This window comes from Molossus molossus, unplaced genomic scaffold, assembly GCF_014108415.1.
Source record: "Molossus molossus isolate mMolMol1 unplaced genomic scaffold, mMolMol1.p scaffold_m16_p_10, whole genome shotgun sequence".
Lineage (NCBI taxonomy): Eukaryota > Metazoa > Chordata > Mammalia > Chiroptera > Molossidae > Molossus > Molossus molossus.
The window spans coordinates 9,443,811-9,463,747 of record NW_023425345.1 but is presented as its reverse complement, the minus strand read 5'-3'; the positions used below and the strand labels follow the sequence as shown (position 1 = coordinate 9,463,747).

At 50.5% G+C, this 19,937-nt stretch overlaps 1 protein-coding gene across 2 annotated transcripts in view; it reads right to left on the bottom strand.

Annotated features, from left to right (window-relative positions):
- The window catches only part of SYN3 (synapsin III), a 413,377-nt gene that overhangs the window by 25,790 nt on the left and 367,650 nt on the right, over positions 1–19,937 (bottom strand). For both annotated transcript variants that reach the window (XM_036251978.1, XM_036251979.1), the window contains exon 8: positions 455–597. In XM_036251978.1, coding sequence (XP_036107871.1) covers positions 455–597 — 143 coding nt within the window. The remainder of the gene's footprint in view (positions 1–454; positions 598–19,937) is intronic.

Sequence of the window (19,937 nt, the reverse complement as noted above, 5' to 3'; positions counted from 1 at the left end):
GGTTCCAGAGAAGGCCCTTTGCGGTCCGGAGCCCCAGGGCCACATTTTTATGAGTTTAGGTCAGATCAGGCCATGTCTCTGCTCAGAAGAAAACAGAAGAAAATCCAAAACCTTCAGCCAGGCATTCAAGGCCCTCCTCGTTCGTTCCCGTTTCTCTCTCACTTGTCTCCTGTGACACACATCCCGTATTCCTTGAGGTCCCCCAAACATGTCACGCATCCTTCTTCCCCTGGGTAGACAGGTTTCCACCCTGGGATAAGCCAGGACGGAACCTCAGCCCTCAACTGACAGACCAGAGAAGGTCAGTGAGGGGACAGAAAGGGGGAGTAGTACTGTGCTGGGGGGGTCTCCGCCGGGGGCAGGGGAGACAGAGCGGACATGCATCTCCAGTCTCCTTTCCCCACACTCTCCTCCCGCCCCCCTCCCAGCTCCCCAGGCCCCGCCAAGGACTCACATGTAAGCCTTGTAGTTGGATCCGATTTTCTGGATGCGGATGTCATACTTGGAGTCGATGAAGGCCTCGGTGGTGGCGTAGGTTTTGGCCATCGCCACCATGCTGGTGATGTCCTGGTAGTCATGCTGGTTTTCCACTTTGATCTGTGGGAGGATGAGGAGGTGAGTGCCACCCGCCCAGCGTTCACTGTGCACCTACCCAACGCCAGGCTCCAGTGCTCCATGTAGAGCGACTCTGAGAAGGTCACCTGCCTCGCAGGGCATACAGACGTCGGCAGTGAGCCATCCACTGCACACCCGTGGGAGAGGAAGGGAACTCCTACCTGGGTGGTCAAGGGGATCTCTATGGGAGAGGTGGGCGCTGAACAGGGTTTGGAAGAGCAGAGTGATTTTCAGACGGACGACCCCGCAGGTGCATTCTCCAGAGCAGACTAGGAGGGCAAAGCGGAGGCAGAAGGAGCCCTGTGGGGGCGGGCAATGGGTTCAGACTGGCCGATGGAACAGGAAGGTGGGGGACAACTGAAACTGAAGGGGCTCATCAGAGAACAGACTGTGGACGGTCTCAATAGCTAGTAAAGGGCTAGAATTTTAGCCCGAAAGTTCTGGGAAGCTACTGGAAGAAGGAGAGGAGTTTAAACTAAAAAGCAGTCGAATTTACGTTTTAGAAAAAACATCAAGCAGTTGTATAGAGGGTTGAATGGAAGGATGTGATATGGGATAGAGACCAGTTAGAAAAAAGGGAGTGTGCGTGTGCGTGCGTGTGCGTGTCTGTGTGTGCACGTGTGTGCATGTGCATGCACTGGCCAAGGCTAGCTCTGCTGGCCAAAGGCACAGGGGAGAAACTCACACTGCTTGCTGGCCTGAGGCCAGGAACCAGCGTGGTGCCCTGGGGTCAGGAAGAGGTCCCAGTAGATCTTCCAAGGCCAAGTGCAGGGTCGAGGCCAAGGTTCTGTGACAGCAATTTAAGACAGAGCAGAGCTGACTCCCAGCTCCTGTGGACAGCCGGGTGAGTTGTCCCCTCCCTCCCCGTCACCTTCACCTGGACAGCAGAGGGGTTCTGACGCTGGGCCAGAGGAGGGTCAGAGCCCAGACCCCCTGGACAGGCTGGGTGGGTGCTGCGCAGTCACCACAGCCTCTCCTTCTAGCCCTTCCCTGCCTCCCTCTGAGGCTCAGCACTGCCCTGGCAACTCCCCTCCCCCACGGCGGTGCCCCCTTCGGTACTTACAACGCTTCCTCACAGCTCCCCTGTGTACCCGAAACAGGGCTGTGAGGCAGGCAGTGTGGGCATTAAAACGGGCACTTAACAGAGAAACAGATTTCTGCAGCTAGGCACAGAGCTGGGTGGAGCCCAGGGCTCCCAGGCTGTTCTTCCACCCCAAAGGCCACAGCGATGGTGGGAAGGGGGCCTGGCGGGCCTCTCTCCTCGGCTCTCGGAGACTCCCAGCCTCTCAGCAGTGACTCTGGGTCCCACTTTGCAGAGAAAACAAGGGTGACCAGGCAGGAGTTCCCTATTTTCCATTCCTTCCCAAGCTCATCTGGCTTCTTTTCCTGGTGGCAGAGACCGCGTGCCTCCTCTCACTCATGGCTGAGCCCACCCCTTTGTTTTAGGACTTCCAAGGCTGACTGCTCGCTGTCCCCTCCTCCTTCAGAAATAGGATCCCTAAGTTTTATCTGGGCACCTGGTCTCCCAGCTAAAGATTGCTTTGTTCCAGCCTCCCTTACAGGCCGATACGGCAGAGTCTCCAAGTCTGCTCAAGGAAAAGGTGAGCAAACTCTGGGTGGTGCCTTGGAGACAAGGGGACCCCTCCCTTTCCCTTTCCCTTCGGCCTGGGTGGGACGCGGACCTGCCAGTGGGCTGGAGGTGCCCTCCGAGACCGCAGGATGGAAGCTGCGTGTTGTGGCACGCAGGATGGCGAAGTGATACGATGGAAGGAACCTGGGTTCCCAGCACCATGGAGGCTCCAGTCAGCCCAGGATCTCGCATGAAATACAGGTAAACCTTAACCGTGTTCCAGCCATTGTTGTTTTGGTCTTTGGTTAAGCAGCCAGACTAAATTTCTGCTGTGTATTGTTAGTCTCTGCTCTCTGTTGATTCTTTCCTTTTCTTTTTAATCCTGAATATATGTTTTTCATTGATTTTAAGAGAGAGTAAAGGAGAGAGAGAGAGAGAGAGAGACAGAGAGAGAGAGACAGAGAGAGACAGAGAGAGACAGAGAGAGAATGGTTGCCTCCTATACATACTTTGACCAGGGATAGAACCCGAAACATGGGTATGTGCCGTAACCAAGAATCAAACCCGAGACCTTTCAGTACAAGGGGAAAAGCTCCAACCAACTGAACCACACGGGCCAGGGCTCTGTTGATTCTTTATTCTTTGGATCCACATGGTCATGGGGCACTCCATGCTCCTCAAATTGTTCCCGCTCTTCAATACCTCGGTTACCCACTGTTTTCTCTGTCTCTTCACCCTCATTCCCCGCCCACTCCTGAACCCAGTCTCCTCAGATTCCTCTCTCCACCACCCCACTGGAACTGACTGGGCAGAGGTCACCTTTGCCTCCTCCTTGGCGAGTCCTGGGACCCTCATCCGGCTTCGGCTCTCTGTGGCATCTGAAATTGGTGAACTCTCTGAAACACGATTCTCTTCTGGTTCTCTCCTTTTTTTCCCTGGCGACTTCTTCACAGTCCATATTGCTTCCCCTTCCTCCAACTGCCCCTTCGATAATCGGTGTTTTATCCCCAGCCAACATCTGGGACCCAGTCGAGCGAGTTCGAGTTACCAACGTGAAAGCCCAGGTGTGTGTGTTTGGGGGGGGGGGGGACTTGCAGTGGCAGCTTCTCTAATTCCGTTTCGTCACTGGTGGTTCTGGGAAGGATCTGAACTTCTCCTAGTTGTCTAGTTGTTCACAACATTCAGTCTCTTCTCCTAGAGTCGTGAAACACCCCGATCTGGGGGCGCATGGCCACCCGGAATAAACAGTACGCTTCTCCCTAGCCCTGGCACTTGGGTGCGGCATGGGCCATGTTTCGATCACTAGGGTGTGAGCAGAAGTGGGTCCGAACTTCTAGGTCTGCTGTTAAAGGGAAGGGCTGGGTGAAGTGCTTTTCACTTCTTCCTTTCTTCTTCCCACTGGCTGGAGTGTGGACCATCTTCGACCTTGTGGCCAGAGAGCGTCACCCCGGGAATGAATGAGCAACAGGACTGAAGGAGCCCGGGTCCTCGAAACCAAAGAGGGCCCCCTCCGGCCCTGGGCTGCTCCTGCCGAGGCCATTGTGTGGTTTGTTTAAGCCACCTTAGGTCTTTGTTACAGCAGCTGAACTTTGCCCCGATTATTAGAGGAACCCAAAGTAAATATTTGAGGAGTGCATCATGCATGCATTCATTTATTCACAGGATAGACCAAAGAGAGAAAGCATAATCATCAGGGTTCGGGGTTAATTAATTAATTAGTTAATTAAATAGTGGTCAGCCCAAGCTCCCTTTGTGAACCCCTCTCTCCTATTGCTGTTTGGTGGTTTGGGGTGGGGATGCTCAGCCTGTTCCCTCCAGGATTCTCGGACGTGGGTTCTTCCAAAACCTCAGGGGAGGCCCAGTGTTTCTAGCCATTTTACGTTCATTTCCTTACAAAGGGCTCCCAAACTGTGTAATATCTGGGTGCATGAAACCCGACTTCACCCCTGCCGTCGGCCATGCCTGTCTCCGTTAGACTGAGCCTGAGGTCAGACAGTGCGTCTCCTTCCCAGTGGGACCTCCAAGATGTTCCAAACCTGTTCGTGGATCGAACTGAAGAAAATAGGGTACAGATCCGCTCATCCCTTGGGAAGGGGCAGGGAAATAAAAGGAAAAATAAGGGAGCTTGAAAAAAGGCAAAGAAAACATGTTCCAGGAAAACTCAGTTTCTGAAAATGCAGAGTGAATTCTGTGCTTCCGAGTTTAGGGCTTCCGTCATGATGCCGTGAGAACCGACGAGGGCAGGGACTCCGGAAGGGGGCAGGTGGCTGGGACCTGGGTGAGTGGATGCTGGAGGGGCTCCGGCACTGTCGTCAGGCATAAAGGACATGTGGGCTGGGGGTGGTGTTGGGGATGAGCAGCCTCAGGGACGGTGAACCAGCTGCTGGCCCGGGGAGGGAGTCTTGGCACGTAGCTGGAAGCCCCTCCGAATGTTCACAGACACAAGCTGAAACTGAGAAGCCCTGAATACGCTGTGAGTCATGATTACCCATTTGCTCTGGGGACCTGTGATGGGGCCCCGTGAACTCCGAGTCCAGAGCCTCACCCACATTCCCGCCTCCCTCTGCCCTGCCCTACCCTCCCTTCCCTGCCTCTTCTCCCCTTTCCCCATATCTGCCTTCCCTGCTTCGCTCCCTCCCCTCTGCTCCCCATCCTCCCCTCTCCTTACTCCATTGCCCTGTCTCATCCTTTTCCTCTTACTGTTACTGACATCCACCTCCTCTGTGTCTCTTTCCTTCTTCCTCTTTCCCTCGTCACTTCTTCTTCCTCCACTCCTCTCCCTTCTTCTGTCAGCTTTCCTTGACTTCCTCTCAGTGTTGCCTTTCTCCTTCCCTCTGATTTCAGTTTCTTCTTCCTCCCTCTCCCTCGGTCCTTCTCCCTCTTCCCCTCATCCAATCCCAGGTCAGTTACCTCCGCGCGCGCATGCTCCGTCCTGAGGCAAAGTGGGAGCAGAGAGGGAAAGACTCTGGAGGGAGAAGTCAGAATACAATTCCTATCTCGACAGGATTCACCAAATTCCAGCCTGGGACGGGAAAGCCCTCTTCTACATCCTCAACAGATTGTCCGCTATTTGCGTGACCCTCTCCAACGACAGGGCGCTCACTGCCGGCAGTGCAGCGCTGTATCACACCAAGAGTGAATGAATTGTCCCAGTTATTGGTCCCGCAGGGTAAGTCACCACCCTTTGCCTTGTACCTTTTCTTCATCACTTGAAGAGAGCCACCCAGGTGTGCCTGTCACTCTCTTCTTTAATTTTTTTTCTTTATTGATTTTAGAGAGAGAGGAAGGGAGAGGGAGTGAGATAGAGACATTGATGAGAGAGAACACCGACTAACCTCCTGCAGGCCCCCCCCTGGGGATCGGGCCCACAACCTGGGCATGTGCCCTGACCGGGAATCAAACCAGCAACCTCTTGGTGCAGGGTTCAATGCTCAACCACTGAGCCACACCAGCTGGGCTGTCACTCTCTTTTTTAACCCACCCTAACATGACATGACTCCAGACCCTTCACTACCTTGAAATGCTCCCATTTGACAATATCTTGAAGCATGTGGTGCCTGGAATTATACACCATACTCTCCATGCCGGTTCACTACTGAGGCTGGATAACACTGTCACTTGGCTCTACCTGGAATACATCCGCATAATCCTGCCTCAGGGCCTTTGCATTTGCTGGTCCATGCTGACATGGTTCACACCCTCACTTCATTCTATTCTCTGCTCCAGCATCACCTTCTTCTCATGGCTGTCTTCTCCAACCACCACATATGAGGATACTCTCCACCCAGCACTGCTCATCCACCTTAATTTTTCTCCATGGCACATTCATCACCACCTGACACAGCGATCTCCATATTTGTTGTCTTTCTTCCCTGCCATCCCCCTAGAACATGAGCTCTGCGAGAGCACTGCTGTATTTCAGGCACTTAGAACGGCGCCCAGAGAATAACAGGTGCTCAATACATTTGTTTAACGATTGAAAAAAACGCATCAAAGTGTTACAGGTATGTGTTGAGTGCCCATTACATCCAGATAATTACTGAATGTTTTCCCAGATATGATGCCGCAGGCTGGGGATGCAAAAGGGAACCAAAGATTTAGGATTATTATCCCAATGCAGCTTTGAGCCTATTCATTACCTTGCCTATTAGTACAACTTAATACAATGTTAGCTTTTCTAAGATCCATGTGGGGCTTGTTCTAGGTTATACCTCTAGGTTATTTTAAACACAAGATTCCGATAATCCACATCTCTCTGAGCAGTTTTTAATACAGAGGCAAATGCAAAGCTCTCCTGTTTTCATTGATCCTTTCATCTTGCAATACTGATTCTGTCACCCATCCCTCTCAGCTCTGTGTCAAGTATGGTTTGTGCCCTTACTATGTCCAATTCCAGCTGTTCGACCTTATTTAAGTTATTTCTCTGAGCTTTAGTCTTCTTATCTGTCACATGTAATAGTAACAACTACTTTGCAGAATTATGATGATTTTTACATCAGAGTATAATGGATATGCAAGGACCTCCCTAGCATAGTACCTGGCACCTAGCAGCTGCTCAATTAAAGTTGGTTCTCTTTCATTGGATAATCACTGAGACTCTTTGCTGACGTTGATCCAACAGTCCACACATTTTAATACAGTTATTTACACAATTATGCGTCCAGTTACAAATCTACCTCCTGCATAGTCATCCTGATTGAGGAGGAAAAGCTCCAGGTTTTAGATGAATTCCAGCTAATGCACACAGAAGGAGTAAGAGAAGTAGAAGGCCATCCTTCTGCATCAGCCATCCTAATGAAGAACAGATCTAGGCAGGAGTGGTCGATGCCAAGACCGCTGGGGAGGGCTGCTAGGGACTTCCTGATGTGTAGACCAGGCAGGCAACACCTGTACTCACAGATCAGTTATTTTATTTTTATTTTATCTTCAGATAGAGTGGGAGGGAGGGAGAGAGAGGAAGAGAGAGAAACATCTACATGAGAGGGACACATTGACTGGTTGCTTCCTACAACACCTTGACCAGGGCCGGAGACAACCGAAACTGAAGTACGTGCCCTTGACTGGAATCAAACCCGCGACTCTTTGGTCCACGGGTCGGTGCTCTAACCTCTGAGCCAAACCAGGGCTCACAGATCAGTCTTAAATCTGAAAACAGAGGAGATTCAGATGTGACTATGTCTCCAGATACACCAGAGAAACCCCAACTGGAAAGTAACCTTGCCAGACGCGGAACCCGCATCAGACCAAGTGCTCACACCCAGCTACCAGTTTGCAGGGAGATGCAGGCCACAGACACCAGGAAGCGGTAATCAGCCAAATTCAGAACATAGGAAATGCTACAGGAAAATAACCTTTTAATTTCTTCCAAAAGATACATGACAACAAAAAAGAAAACAGAGGGAAGGGGACTGTTATAGATCAAAAGAGACTTGCGTCATACCAGCTATGAACCAAGTCTCTTTCTTTTATTTAAGTTTATTTTTTATTGTTGACATTATTGCAGATGTCTCCTATTTCCCCCCACTCCCCCCTCAACCCAGTCCCCGCCCACCTCAGGCCTTCACCACACTATTGTCAGTGTCCTTGGGCTGTTCCTATATGCATGTAAGTTCTTCGAAAGTCTCTTTTGATAAGGCAATATGAAGGCCTTATTTGGATACAATGAGAAAAAATCAATTAACGGGACTATGGGACATGGACTATGTATTAGATGATATTAAAGAATCATTACTAAGTTTTTAGGTGTAATAATGGCATTTGAATATGTTTTAAAAAGTCCTTATGTATTAGAAATATATACTGAAATATTGACAGAGGAAATGATGTGATCTTGGGGTTTGCTGTGAAATAATCCCATGATCCACAGAGTCACAGTAGAGTGGTTGCCAGGAGCTGGGGGAAACACGGAGGGGAGCGACTGCTAATGGTTAGGGGGCGATGGAAATGTCTTGGAATTACGGAGTGGTGAGGGTTCCGTCTTGTGAATATACTAAAATAAATACACACACTGAACTGTACACTTCAGAAGGGCAAATTTTATAATGTGAAAATTAGATTTCAGCTTTAAACAATGGAAAACTATCTGGTGGTGTTTGAGAGGAAGTATGGAAGGGTATATAAGATAAAACTGGCCGTCAGTGACTAATGGTTGAAGTTGGGATATTGGTACATAGGGATACAGTTGACTATGTTCTCTTCTTTTGTGTGTCTGTGAAAGTTTTCACCATAATGAAAGGTAAAAACAAAACCCCAAAAACAAAAAAACAGGACTAAAGGAGAAAAACAAATAAAGGTCAGGCTATAAAATTGTGCTTAGAGGTTAAAAGTACACTTGGTGATGTCTGGCTACGGGTGCGGCCCCTTTTATGTGTCTGTTTCAGGAAAGGACACTTTGGTCACTAACATGATTCAGTCTTCCTAAGGGGAAAGCAACCAGGTGCCTAAGAGAATTATAGCCATTCTTGGAATTAACATCAGTATGATGTTCTGTACTCTTTCTATGGAGGACACTTTGACATGTAACAAATGTCAACATCCTGGTGACTGGATGTTCCTTATAACACCCCTTAGCATTGGCGCATGTACTCATGTCATCTCCTTGAAGCATGATCTGAAGAAAGCAGTTTGCAGATGACCAATAAAATGCAATCCAATGATCACTTCGATCCATTTTTTACAGTTGATTTTTTATTTGAAAAATTAATATACATGGCAAAAAATCAAAGATATAAAAAGGAAATTTAGGGAAGAGTAAGTATCCCTCTTACCCTACATCCTAAGCACCTTGGTGATAAGATTTTTTGGTACTCTTCGGAAATATTATATGAATATAATAATGTAAGAGAATGTAAGATGTGTCTCCTCCTGTCTGATATATTTAATTTTATGTGTCAACTTGACTCAGCCATGGTGCTTGGATATTTGATCAAACTTTCTAGATGTTTCTGTGAGGGGGGTCTGGGATGAAGTTTATGTTTTAATTAGTGAACTTTGAGTACAGCAGGTTACCCTCCATAATCTGGGTGGGCCTCATCCAATCAGTTGAAGGATTGACTAGAACAAAAGGTTGACTTGTCCTGAGCAAGAGGGAATTCTGCAGCAGACAGCCTCCGGACTTGAAAGGCAACACCGGCTCCTTCCTGGTCTTCAGCCTGCCGGATTCTGGACTTGGAATTGTTTGAGCCAGTTCCGCAAACAAATCTCTTGCTCTCTGTATGTACTCTTTGTAATGCTTCAGTTTCCTTGGACAGCCTTGACGAGTGCAGTCTCAGGGCTGACGCAGGAAGACAAGGATGCTGCCTCCCAAAGTGAGCTGTGACAGAGACCACCATGGCCAAGAACTGGGGGACTCGCTCACGTTGCTGTAACAAAGTGGGGTCGCTGGAGATGAAACATTCTGAGATGATGATTTCTTTGGAAGACATTGTGGCAGCCTACTGCTCCTTGATACGTCTGGTAAGAGCTACAGTGGGACACTCAGCAAGACTGACAGGTGTTTGAGCAGCAAGGCGGGGCTGGTGCCCGGGGACTGAATCCCTCTCCAGCCACCTGCAGCCGAGCATCTCAGCCTTGGGTTGTCCAGGCTAGGAATGTGAGCGCTTCCTGTGGACCACAGGTGGGCTGCGAAGGAGAGGGGCCAGCCTGGAGACATCGAAAATCCCGTGTGGAGGGAGCAGGGGCTGAAAGAGAGGTGCTGCCCCCTTCATTGGTTCAAATCACCCCTCGTTGGACCACAGCAACCATCTCCTTTTAAAATTCCTCTTGCCCAAGCCAAAAACCTTGGACTGATTTCCTCAGAATCTCTGGGCATGGGCCAAGGTGTCAGCATTTTGGGAAGCTCTCCAGGCAGTTGTGTGCAGTCCAGGTTGAAAAGCACAACTCTGTATCATGTGGTCCCTGGTCATCTCTCTTTTATACTCAGCCAAACTTGGCCTACCTCAGTGCCTTGGTACTTGCTATTCCTCCTGCTTGAACAATTTTCCTGAATACCTTCCCGTGGCCGTTTTTTTCAGGTCTCAGCCCAGATGATCCCTTAGTGGAGGCCTTTCCAATTATTGATGTAAATTAGCTACTCTTCCCTGCCCACACTGGGAAGTCTCTACTGAATTACCCTGGTTTATTATTACTACTTTTTTTTCCTTAAGGTCTTTGACTATCTAAAATTATTGGTAATGTGTGTATTGTCTATCTCCTCTACTAAAATGTAAGCCAATATGACCAGGGGCCTCCTGTGTTTTGTTAGAGAGACAATGTAACAGAGTGCTTAGGAATACAAGCTCAAATCCCAGCTCCCTTCACTTACCAGCTGTGTGACTTTGGGGAAGTTACTTAGCCTCTCTGTGTCTCAGTTTCCTTATCAGCAAAATATGAATAACTTGTTGATGTAAAGTAGCTACTCTATATCAAATATGGATAACTTGCTAGGTTATTGTTGGACACTGAATTGTTGTTGAGCATTACATGAAATACTATGTATAAATGGTTTACAAAAACACTTGGCTCATCACAAGTGCTTGGTAAATGGTGACTATTATTATTATCATTCCCTCTTATAACCTTAACCCCCAGCATAGTGCTTGGCACACAGCAGGTACTCAATAAATATTTGCCAAAAGAATGAATGAGGCCACTCATGGTAATAGCTGGTGAATAAAGTCTAGGCAGAGGGAAAGGAAGTTCAAAGGCCCTGGGGCTGATGCTACCTATTGAAAAGAGACACACAAACATTAACAGAAAACTGAACCTTAATGTCGTAGGGAAGCTAAAGGCTAATGAGGATTCATGTTCTTCAATCCAGTTTCCCCTCAGAGATGAACACAGAAAATGGAGCCAAGATCCTTCCCAGATAATGGTTTGGAATTCATCCCAAACAGAAACACATGCGCAACGAAATGAAGTCCGCTGCTCCATTTCAATAGCCCAGGATACTTTTCGGGCAAGTGTGACTGATGCCTCATCCCGTCCAAACGCGTCTCCGTCAAGTTCCCACAGAAGACCAAGTGTGGGGCGTGCTCCTTCCTGGGGGGAGGGCCCAGACAAAGTTGTCTTTTTTCAAAGATAACTGCATGAGGCAATTGGTGAACCAGGTTATTTATGGATAAGCTCCGAGCTGGACGGCTACCTACCAACAACAATAACCGCAGTTTTCGAATACTTGCTCTATGGTCTCTCCTTCTGGCAGGAATTAGCCGGCAGGGCCAGCTGGCCGCTCAGGCCACTCCCAGAGCGAGATAATAAAGCCATGACCTTGGCACACAAATGGATGCTTGTTTTCAGTCTTTATAACAGGAAGATGTTCATCCAGCTCATTCCAAAGCGGGATCTGTTCATGAAAAACGAGTCAGAGGGGTGAAGAGGGACAGGCCTGGCCTCTGTTCTGCCCGGAGGTTCTTCCCAGCCGTGCAGTGCCTCCGGTCTCGGGCTGTTCAGTTCAGAGACAGTTCCTGAGCTCAGCATCGAAAGCTGAGAAGTTGTAAATGGAAGTTGCGAATAACCTAATAATGTAGCAGTTCCCAGACTTTCGGGGTCCACAGCTCCCGTCTCAAGAATTATCTCATGGCATTCCTAGGCCAAAAGAAACACCAACCCCTCCCATGTACTAAGTAGGTAGAAATAGCTCGATGCGTATCTATGTCCTAACAACTTGGTAATTATTATTATTATTTTTTTAATCCTCACCCGAGGATATTTTTCCATTTTTTGTACAGATAGAATGGGAGGGAGAGAGAGGAAGGGAGAGAGAGAGAGAAACATCGACGTGAAGGGACACATCGAGTGGCTGCCACCCGCACGACCAACCAGGGCCGGGGACAAACTGCAACCGAAGTACATGCCCTTAGCGGGAACTGAACCCGGGTCTCTCTGGACTGCAGGCCAACGCTCTAACCGCTGAGCCAAACTGGCCAGGGCACAACTTGGTAATTATTTAAAAAAGAAATACACATACTGTATTTATTTCATTTGAAACAAAGACACTTGCTTACTCGTGTGTGCGCTTGGCGGGCACTGCACACCTCCTCAACCTCAGACTCAGATCGTGTCCTGTTGCACACTGATTTTCACGTGGGCCACGCTTGTCAGCACCACAGCCCCAGAAACCAGCCTTGCCACGCTGCAGCGCCGTGGAAAGGAGCTTACTGTGATCCAACGTTGAAACTGGGAGCCACCTCGGCTGGTGATGAGCCTGTCTGATGGGTGTCGAGAGCTGCTGTTTCTCCTGAACATTTAAAATATGCTGTGCTGCTCCCGGGCATCTGGGTGCAGGGTTTGGGAACTGGGGGCCTACTGTCGTGACTTTTGACGCTCTCCCCTAACAGAAAATACAGAAGTCTCTGGACATATCCCTGGGAGAAAGCCTACCTGGAAATCACAGGTCTGAGAAACTCCCAGGGGCAGAGTATCCAATAACCAGTCTATAGGTTCAACCAGAGCATACGTTAGGAAATTAGAAGACTATTACATTTGTTATGACAGTATAACTCTATTCAAGACTGACTCTTCAGGATCATATCTTAGCGCAAAGGTGGGTTACTGAGAGTAAGCTCACTATTCAGAGTAGTCCCTAAGCATGTCTGCAATAAAGTAAAATGTTCAAGTGTTGTAGTAAACACACAATGAAGGCACAGTCTCGGTCACCGAGGAGTTCCATGGGAGACAGACAGACAGACAGACAGACAATTCAGTAGAGGGTGATGATGCTACCACGGAAGCCAGCACAGGGTACTGTGGGGGTGCAGGACAGGGACCCTGATCTACACTGGGGAGGCAGGGGAGGAAAGTTTACCAGTTGAGGCCGTGGACTCCACCCCAATTTTTTTGGTAACAATTATGGAAAGGAGGATGTATTTACAAGCAAAGCTTCTCTTCCCTTTTACATCACAAAGTAACAATTCACTGTGGGTGCTGTTACGGGGCTTCACCTAGCTTGGTATTTCCATACTCATTCTTTCAGGATGTCTTGCCTATTTTTTTTTTTTCTTTTTGGTACGTGCCCCTAGCGGGAACCAAACCCAGGACTCTCCAGTCTGCAGGCCAGTGGTCCAACCGCTGAGCCAAACAGGCCAGGGCTCTTGCCTATTTTTTAATGAGCACCAACTATGTGCCAGGAAGTGGACTACACAATTGACCTGTATGACCTCATTTACTCTTCAATAACAGCTCTCAGGGCTTCTGGTCACGATGTACTCACACAAGCCCTGTCTCTGCAAACAACTATAAAATTAAAAAAGATTTACGAGGGGATGTTTTTTCTCAGGCGGTGGCAGCAGACAGTGCAAGGCTGTGACCCTTGAGAGGAGGGGACTTTTGGAGGTGAGCCAGGAGCGGCCCTGCCCCTTTCCCACGCCACCTGCCCTGGCTCGGGACACTCGGCATCCTGGGCTCCTGGCGCCTCCAGAACCCCGGCTCTTTCCTGTCACTGGGCTTTTGCACATACTGTTCTCTCTTTCTGGAAGGTTCCTCCCCCCGTCCCTCACATGGCAGGCTCATTCTCATGCTTCATGTCTTTGCTTAAATGTTACCACCTCAGAGGTTTTCTCCGACAGCTCCCTCCTGTTTCTCTCGCTTTAACAACCTGTTCCTCTGCCTAGTGCTGAGCCACGTTTACAGTTCTGTATCTGTTTGCTCATTTAGACGCTGTCTGCCTCACCTACTACTTCTACCCCCAGGGTTCAGTACAGTACCCAGCATGCAGCAGGTGCTCACTGAAGAGCTGCTGAATGAGTGCAGGAAGACAGGACAGATTGGCCCTTTCCCTCCCGGGGGAGGCGGGAGCTTGGGGAGTTAGGAGGCACATGGGGAGGGAGGGAACTCTTCCTCTCCTTACGAAAGTGGATGAAACTGAGACCTTTCAGGGCAGATCTGAGGAACCCTCCAGGGGGCTTGGGACTTGAGGACAGCATACATCCACTCGGTGAATCCTCCAGGAACCTTGAGAGGGAGATGTCCTCCCCACTTCACAGTGCAGGCTCGGAGAAGTGCGGCCGTGTCCGAGCCTGCCCAGCTAGTGAGTGGAGGCGTGGGGACTCAAATCCAGGCCTGGCGAGTTCGGAACCCACGGTCCGTTCACGACCCTGTCCTGCATTGAAAGCAAAGCCAGGAGGCAACGTTCTCTTCTCGCATTTCTCCTCTTTCCCATCCTTTTCCTTTCCCCGCTTCTCCTCCGGTGCTTTTGCAAGTTCTCCTGACAGACGGACTTGACTTTGCTGGCCAAGGGCAGTTCCTGGGACCACAATGGGGCAGGTGTCCAGTCTCGTCCTGGAAGAACCTGAGGAGGGCAAGCTCGGCCAGCCACACTCCATGGCCGAGGTAGCCCCAGCTGAAACTGTGGCTCTGATGACTCACTCCAGGGTCCCTTGGCCAAGACAGCCTGGGCCAGGGGACCCCGGCATGGCTGAGGCTCCGGGCTGACTCACAGGGCAGGCTGCCACCACCTGAATCACCCACTCCACCTCTGGCTGGAGAGAAGAGGCTGGGGGGCTGGGGTGGGGCACTGGGCTGGGAGCCTGTGACTCATCCTGTGAATAAATAATAATGATGATTGTAATAACAACAACAGCTACCTTTAACGAGTGCTTTTCATGTGCCAAGTGCTAGTCCAACAGCTATATATTAATTTGCTTCGTCTTCATAACAGTCTTTCCCCATGTCACACATGGAAGAACGGTGGCCCAGGCAGGTTGTATCATTGGCGGCAGGACTCAGCTGGCACCCGAAGTACTGAGGTGGTAGCCAAGGCCCTTCTCACTGCGACGCCCAGCCATTCACTCAGTATTTATTGAGCCCCTGCTGGAAGCCAGACACTGTTGTAGGGACCAGGGACACAACGCTAGAATTGAGTGAGAAGTGAGTAGACGCGTACATCTGTGCCCCATGAGGCGGAGATGAGTGTTATGGGGAGAGTCAAGTAGGCGAAGGGGGTCAGGGCTTCCAGAGGTGAGGGTGGAGATGGTACTTCAGAGCGAGTTGGCTGGAGTCCTCCCTAACAAATCGGCACTGAACAGACACCTGCAGGAGGAGAAGGAACAAGCCACAGCCTCCCCCGGGCGGAGAAGAGCCAGTGCCAGGGCCCGAGGTCGACCTGAGATCGCTGGTGGTGCTTGATGAGGAGCAAGGAGGCCAAGAAGGACCCAGCAGGTCAGAGCAGTGACCTCCAGGTAATGGAGGTCCTCAAAGCCAGTGCAAAGACTCTGGCTTTTACTTCAAATGAAGTGGGGAGCCAGGGAGGTTTGGGGCAGGGGACGGGCAGGGTCTGACTGAGGGTTGAAAAGCATCACGTTGCTGTGAGAAGACCAAAGCAAGAGCTAAGAAGCAGGGAGACCTGTTGGAAGGCTAGTTCCATAAGACAGGTGAGAGATACCAGTGGTTGAAGCAGCGTGGTCGACTCTAGAAATAATCTGAAGGTAGAGCTTAAGTTTTGCTGCTGGGTAGGATGTGGGGCGTCCGAGGAGTGCAGGAGTAAAGAATGACTTCAGGGTTTTGGCTGAAGCAACTGGAAGGATGGATCCTCTCTCCCACGTTGCCCCCTCCCCAAACAGAGAAGGCTGCGGGAAAAGTGGGTACGGGGGAGGAACCCAGCGCTCAGTCCTGTCCACTGTCAGAGGTCCTGGGAGATATGTGGTCATACGTGTTCAGAAGGGAGGGCTTGCCTGGGGATTTAAATTACAGGTGGTACAGAAAGCCATGGAACCGAATGAAAGAGCCTGTGGAGGAGGATGAGATGGAGAAGGTCAGAGGATGAGCCTGGGGCAAGAGAGGAGACTGGAGGAAACCAGCCAAGGGGCGAGACAGGTGCAGGCAGGGAGGGAGGAGGAGAAGCAGGTGAGTCTGAGCTCCCACCACGACACCATTTGTTTGAGAATCTGAATGGGGCTTAGGATCCCCAGAACAATGGACTTTTTTGTCCAGGAGGACACAGCCGAGTGGTCGTGCAGGAGCCTCACAATTGCTCATCAGCCTCTTCACATCTTTAAGGCGAGTCTAGGCCTTTCCTTCCCTCTCTCTCTCCCTCTCTCCTCCCTCCTTTCTTCTTACCTGACTTCACACCTTCTCTTATGCCCTGCCTTGCCTCCTCCATGCCAGGTGCCACGTTAGTTAAGGAAATGGGCAGACCAACAACTCATCGATATCAAATAGGATGGGGATTGTAGCAAAAGTGTTCCAGAAACTTAGAGGCCAGGGAAGAATTTCCTGTGCTTGTGTGGTTTGCAAAGCACCTTCACCTTCAATTCTCTCCTGCGGTGGTTGAGGGGAAGCGGGGGTTCTTAGAGCAGAGCACGGGGGGGGGGGGGGGGGGGGGCAGGCATGCCATCTCCGGACTCCACCCTGGGTTTCCAGCAGAGACCGCGTGAAGCCACGGCAGATCTGAGATGATGGCAGTCTTCTGCAGTGGAGGCTATAGTGTGCCTCCTGGACCCCAGGACAGAGACGCTCATCGCCCTGCTGTCCAGTGTGGCTGCTGACGGCTCAGAGCCGAGTTCCTCTCCAGGAACTGCCTTCGGCTAAGGGGAGGTGCCTTGCCCAGGCTTATACCACATTCCTAGGGCAGCCCACAGCCAGCGGCCGATTGGTGCAGGAGTTCAAAGGCCTGCCCCCCTTGCCATGATTTGGGACAATTCTGAAGGTGCATCTCAGCTCTTTGCAGCATCAACTGAGGTCCCCATTGTAACTGCATGGTGGCCCCACTTCTCCCTCTGCCCAACCCTCCTTTTCTCACTTCCCAGGACAGCGCCCCCAAGTGCAAACCCCAGTCAACAACCCGCAAGTTCATGCATCGCAGAATCTATGCACCATCCATTCCCCACTTCCTCCACCCTAACAGAACCCCAATTTTGTTTAGGTACCTACCCACCTCCACCCTACCCTGGGCTTCATGAGAACCGATGCCACTCCCAGCACGAGAGGTGGGTCTTGATGATCCTAAGCCAATCAGAACACAGCATTCCTCTTCCAATGGCCCGGGGATGGACACCCGAGTCAATGGGCCCAGTCAGATGTTCAGGAGCCTCCAACTCCACGAGGGGTGTGAATGTCGAAGAAGGAAGCACATTACCCAGAATGCCACTGGCAGCCAGCCCAAGACAGAGGAAGCCACCCATGAACGAGGCTGAGCCTGAGGCCAGCGGCAGGGATGGAACGACTTGACTTCATGGGGACGCCAATCCCAATCCGCAAGGCTTCGGAGTGTTTGCGCCAGTCTGGGCTGGAATTTTCCGTTACTTTGTGCCAAAATAATCCTGATACAGGTGAGTGCATTCACGGGCTACTGGCTGCCCAAACCTGCTTTGCTGGCCCGCCGGTACTCTTGCTGGGATCTTGTTTGAGGCAGAATTTTTCACTCAAAAGGGACTCGGGGGCACAGGGTCCTTGTCTTCAGCCGCAGAGGACCTTCGGGTGTGAAGCTATGAGGGGAAATCCCTTATCTCCAAACTCCTGCAATCTTCACGTGGAGGGTGCCACCCCCCAGCCTGTCTGCCCCTTGTCATTCATGCCTCCTCAGAGGGCGTGACATGTTTGGATTGGGGGGTTCGGAGGAGAAATGGGGCAAGTGCAGTAGCCCAGCCCATTCTCCTCTTCCTTGTCTTGGGGAGCTGTTGTTCCCACAAACAGCCTGCAATCTCTTCTATTTCCCAGACTGTACATTTCAGGTTGGACTGACACGTGGGGAAGCCTGAGGCAACCCAGTTCTGCGTGTGTTGGAGGGGCGATTCTCATTCGGGGGTGCAGTACTGAGAAGCCCACTTGACTGCACATCTAAGCCACATTCTTAATATCTCTGTGCTAATATCTTTGTGATATGTTTGATTTTTCAAACTCCTTACCCTCACCAGACCCCAACAAAAGCCTGCAGCACAGCCTACTGGTTGGAAAAGCCAACGGTAGGAGCAAAGTCAAGCAGGAGGCGGGAGGGGGGTGACCTTGAATGCTTCTTCCGATCTGAGACCTAGACGGTCTCTTATCTGACAAGGGAAGTGCCCCAGTTCTGTCGAAGAAACAATGTTTTTGTCCCCTTACACTTAATTCTGAAAGGCCTTGCGCAATGAGTAGCAGAGAACACCATTAGTAGCGGTTTTATAAAAGTTGCCGAAACTTCCCCGGGCTCATCTGAAACCTCCGTCCGGCCCTCTCCCTCCTTTTCTGCGGGACCCCCTGGCTTGGGGGCTGAAGAGAGGACAGCAGCTCCTCGCAGAGCTCATGAAGGTTTGCTTTTTCCTTGCCCAAAGCCACCCTCAGTGAGTCTCCCCGTTGGGGTCATCTCGGTTGACTTGGAGGGGTATTATTTATTCACCGTGAAATGATCGCCGGCCCTCTTCCAGCCCAGTGACAGGCTCTGACAAAGAGCCTGGCTCCCCCAGGTCTCTGCCCGCACCCCCTGTCTGGTCTCTCCCATGAAGTGCCCTGACCCTGGACTTGACTGGCTCTGCCTCCCGTCAGCACATTTTAGCTAAGCGGCCCCACCCTACTCTCTTAGGAAGAGAATAAAGGAAGGCTTGGTGCCTCCCAGGCGGGATTGAATTCCAGATCATTCATAATAAAAACACACTAAACCAAGCAAACAAAGCAGATGCTCCCTCAGCCTGTTTATTATTTCAGCCTCAGCTTGGACATTTCATGGCTTCGGGACATGTCTGCAGGCAGCCACCCAGGGACCCTCCTTCCCATTGTCTGGGGATGGGGGTGGGGGCATCAGCCTGGGGCTTTCGTGGCAAGGACACAGGAACCACCAAAAATGAGAAAAAGAACGCTGAGGGCCAGGGGGACCAGACTCCACTTCCGGCTGGGAAGGGACCTCATTGGGTGACCTTGGGCGAGGAACTTGCCCTCTCTGAAGTCTTGGCTTCAAAAAGTAACCATGTGCTAGCTTAGGTTATTGCAGTAAATTGAGGGCAGCACTGTTCACATTGGCCAAGTGTCCATCGATGGTGGAATGGATAAAGATGTGATCCAGCCCCAAGAAAGAAGGACATCTTGCCACTTCGACAATACGGATGGTTCTTTAGGACATTATGCTAAGTGAAATAAGTCGGACAGAGAGACAGATACTGTGTGATCTCACTTATATGTGGAATCTAAACAAACCAAACTCACAGAAACCGAGAGTAGAATGGTGGTTACCAGGGTCTGGGAGTGGGGGGTTTGGGGAGAGGTTAAAGGTACAAATACATAACCAGAAGTTGGCCAAGTCCTGGAGATCCAATGCACAGTATAATGATGACACTCAAAATACTGTGTTGCACGCTTCAAAGTTGCTAAGAGAGTAGATCTTGAACATTCTCACCCCAAAGAAGAAATGACAACCGTGTGATGTGACGTCTAGCTGTGCTACGGTGGTCATCATACAGCAACACAGACGTGCATCAAATCAACATATGCCCCTTAAACTTACACAGTGTTAAATGTCCATTATATCTCAATTAGAAAAAGTAAATCAAGATTAAGAGTGTGGTCTCTGAAGGAAGAACACCTGGCTTTGAACTCTGGAGGGGTGTGTGGTTGACTCTACCTCTTTATCTTCCAGCTCCCTCAACCGTAAAGAGGTCATGAGTACAACTCAGGGTTGCTGGAGATGCGAAGAGTAAGTTCCCCGGCAGTCAGTCCTCAGCAAGCACACGGCTCTCAGGGCATGCTCTCAGCCCTCAGCGGATTCGTCATCACCACCATTATCCCTAAGACGTGCGCGGTGTGTGAGAGCAGGAAGCCAACAGAGAGTGAGTGAGTGCAGGGGGGTGGCAGAATTCTGCAGAGGCTCAGTGTG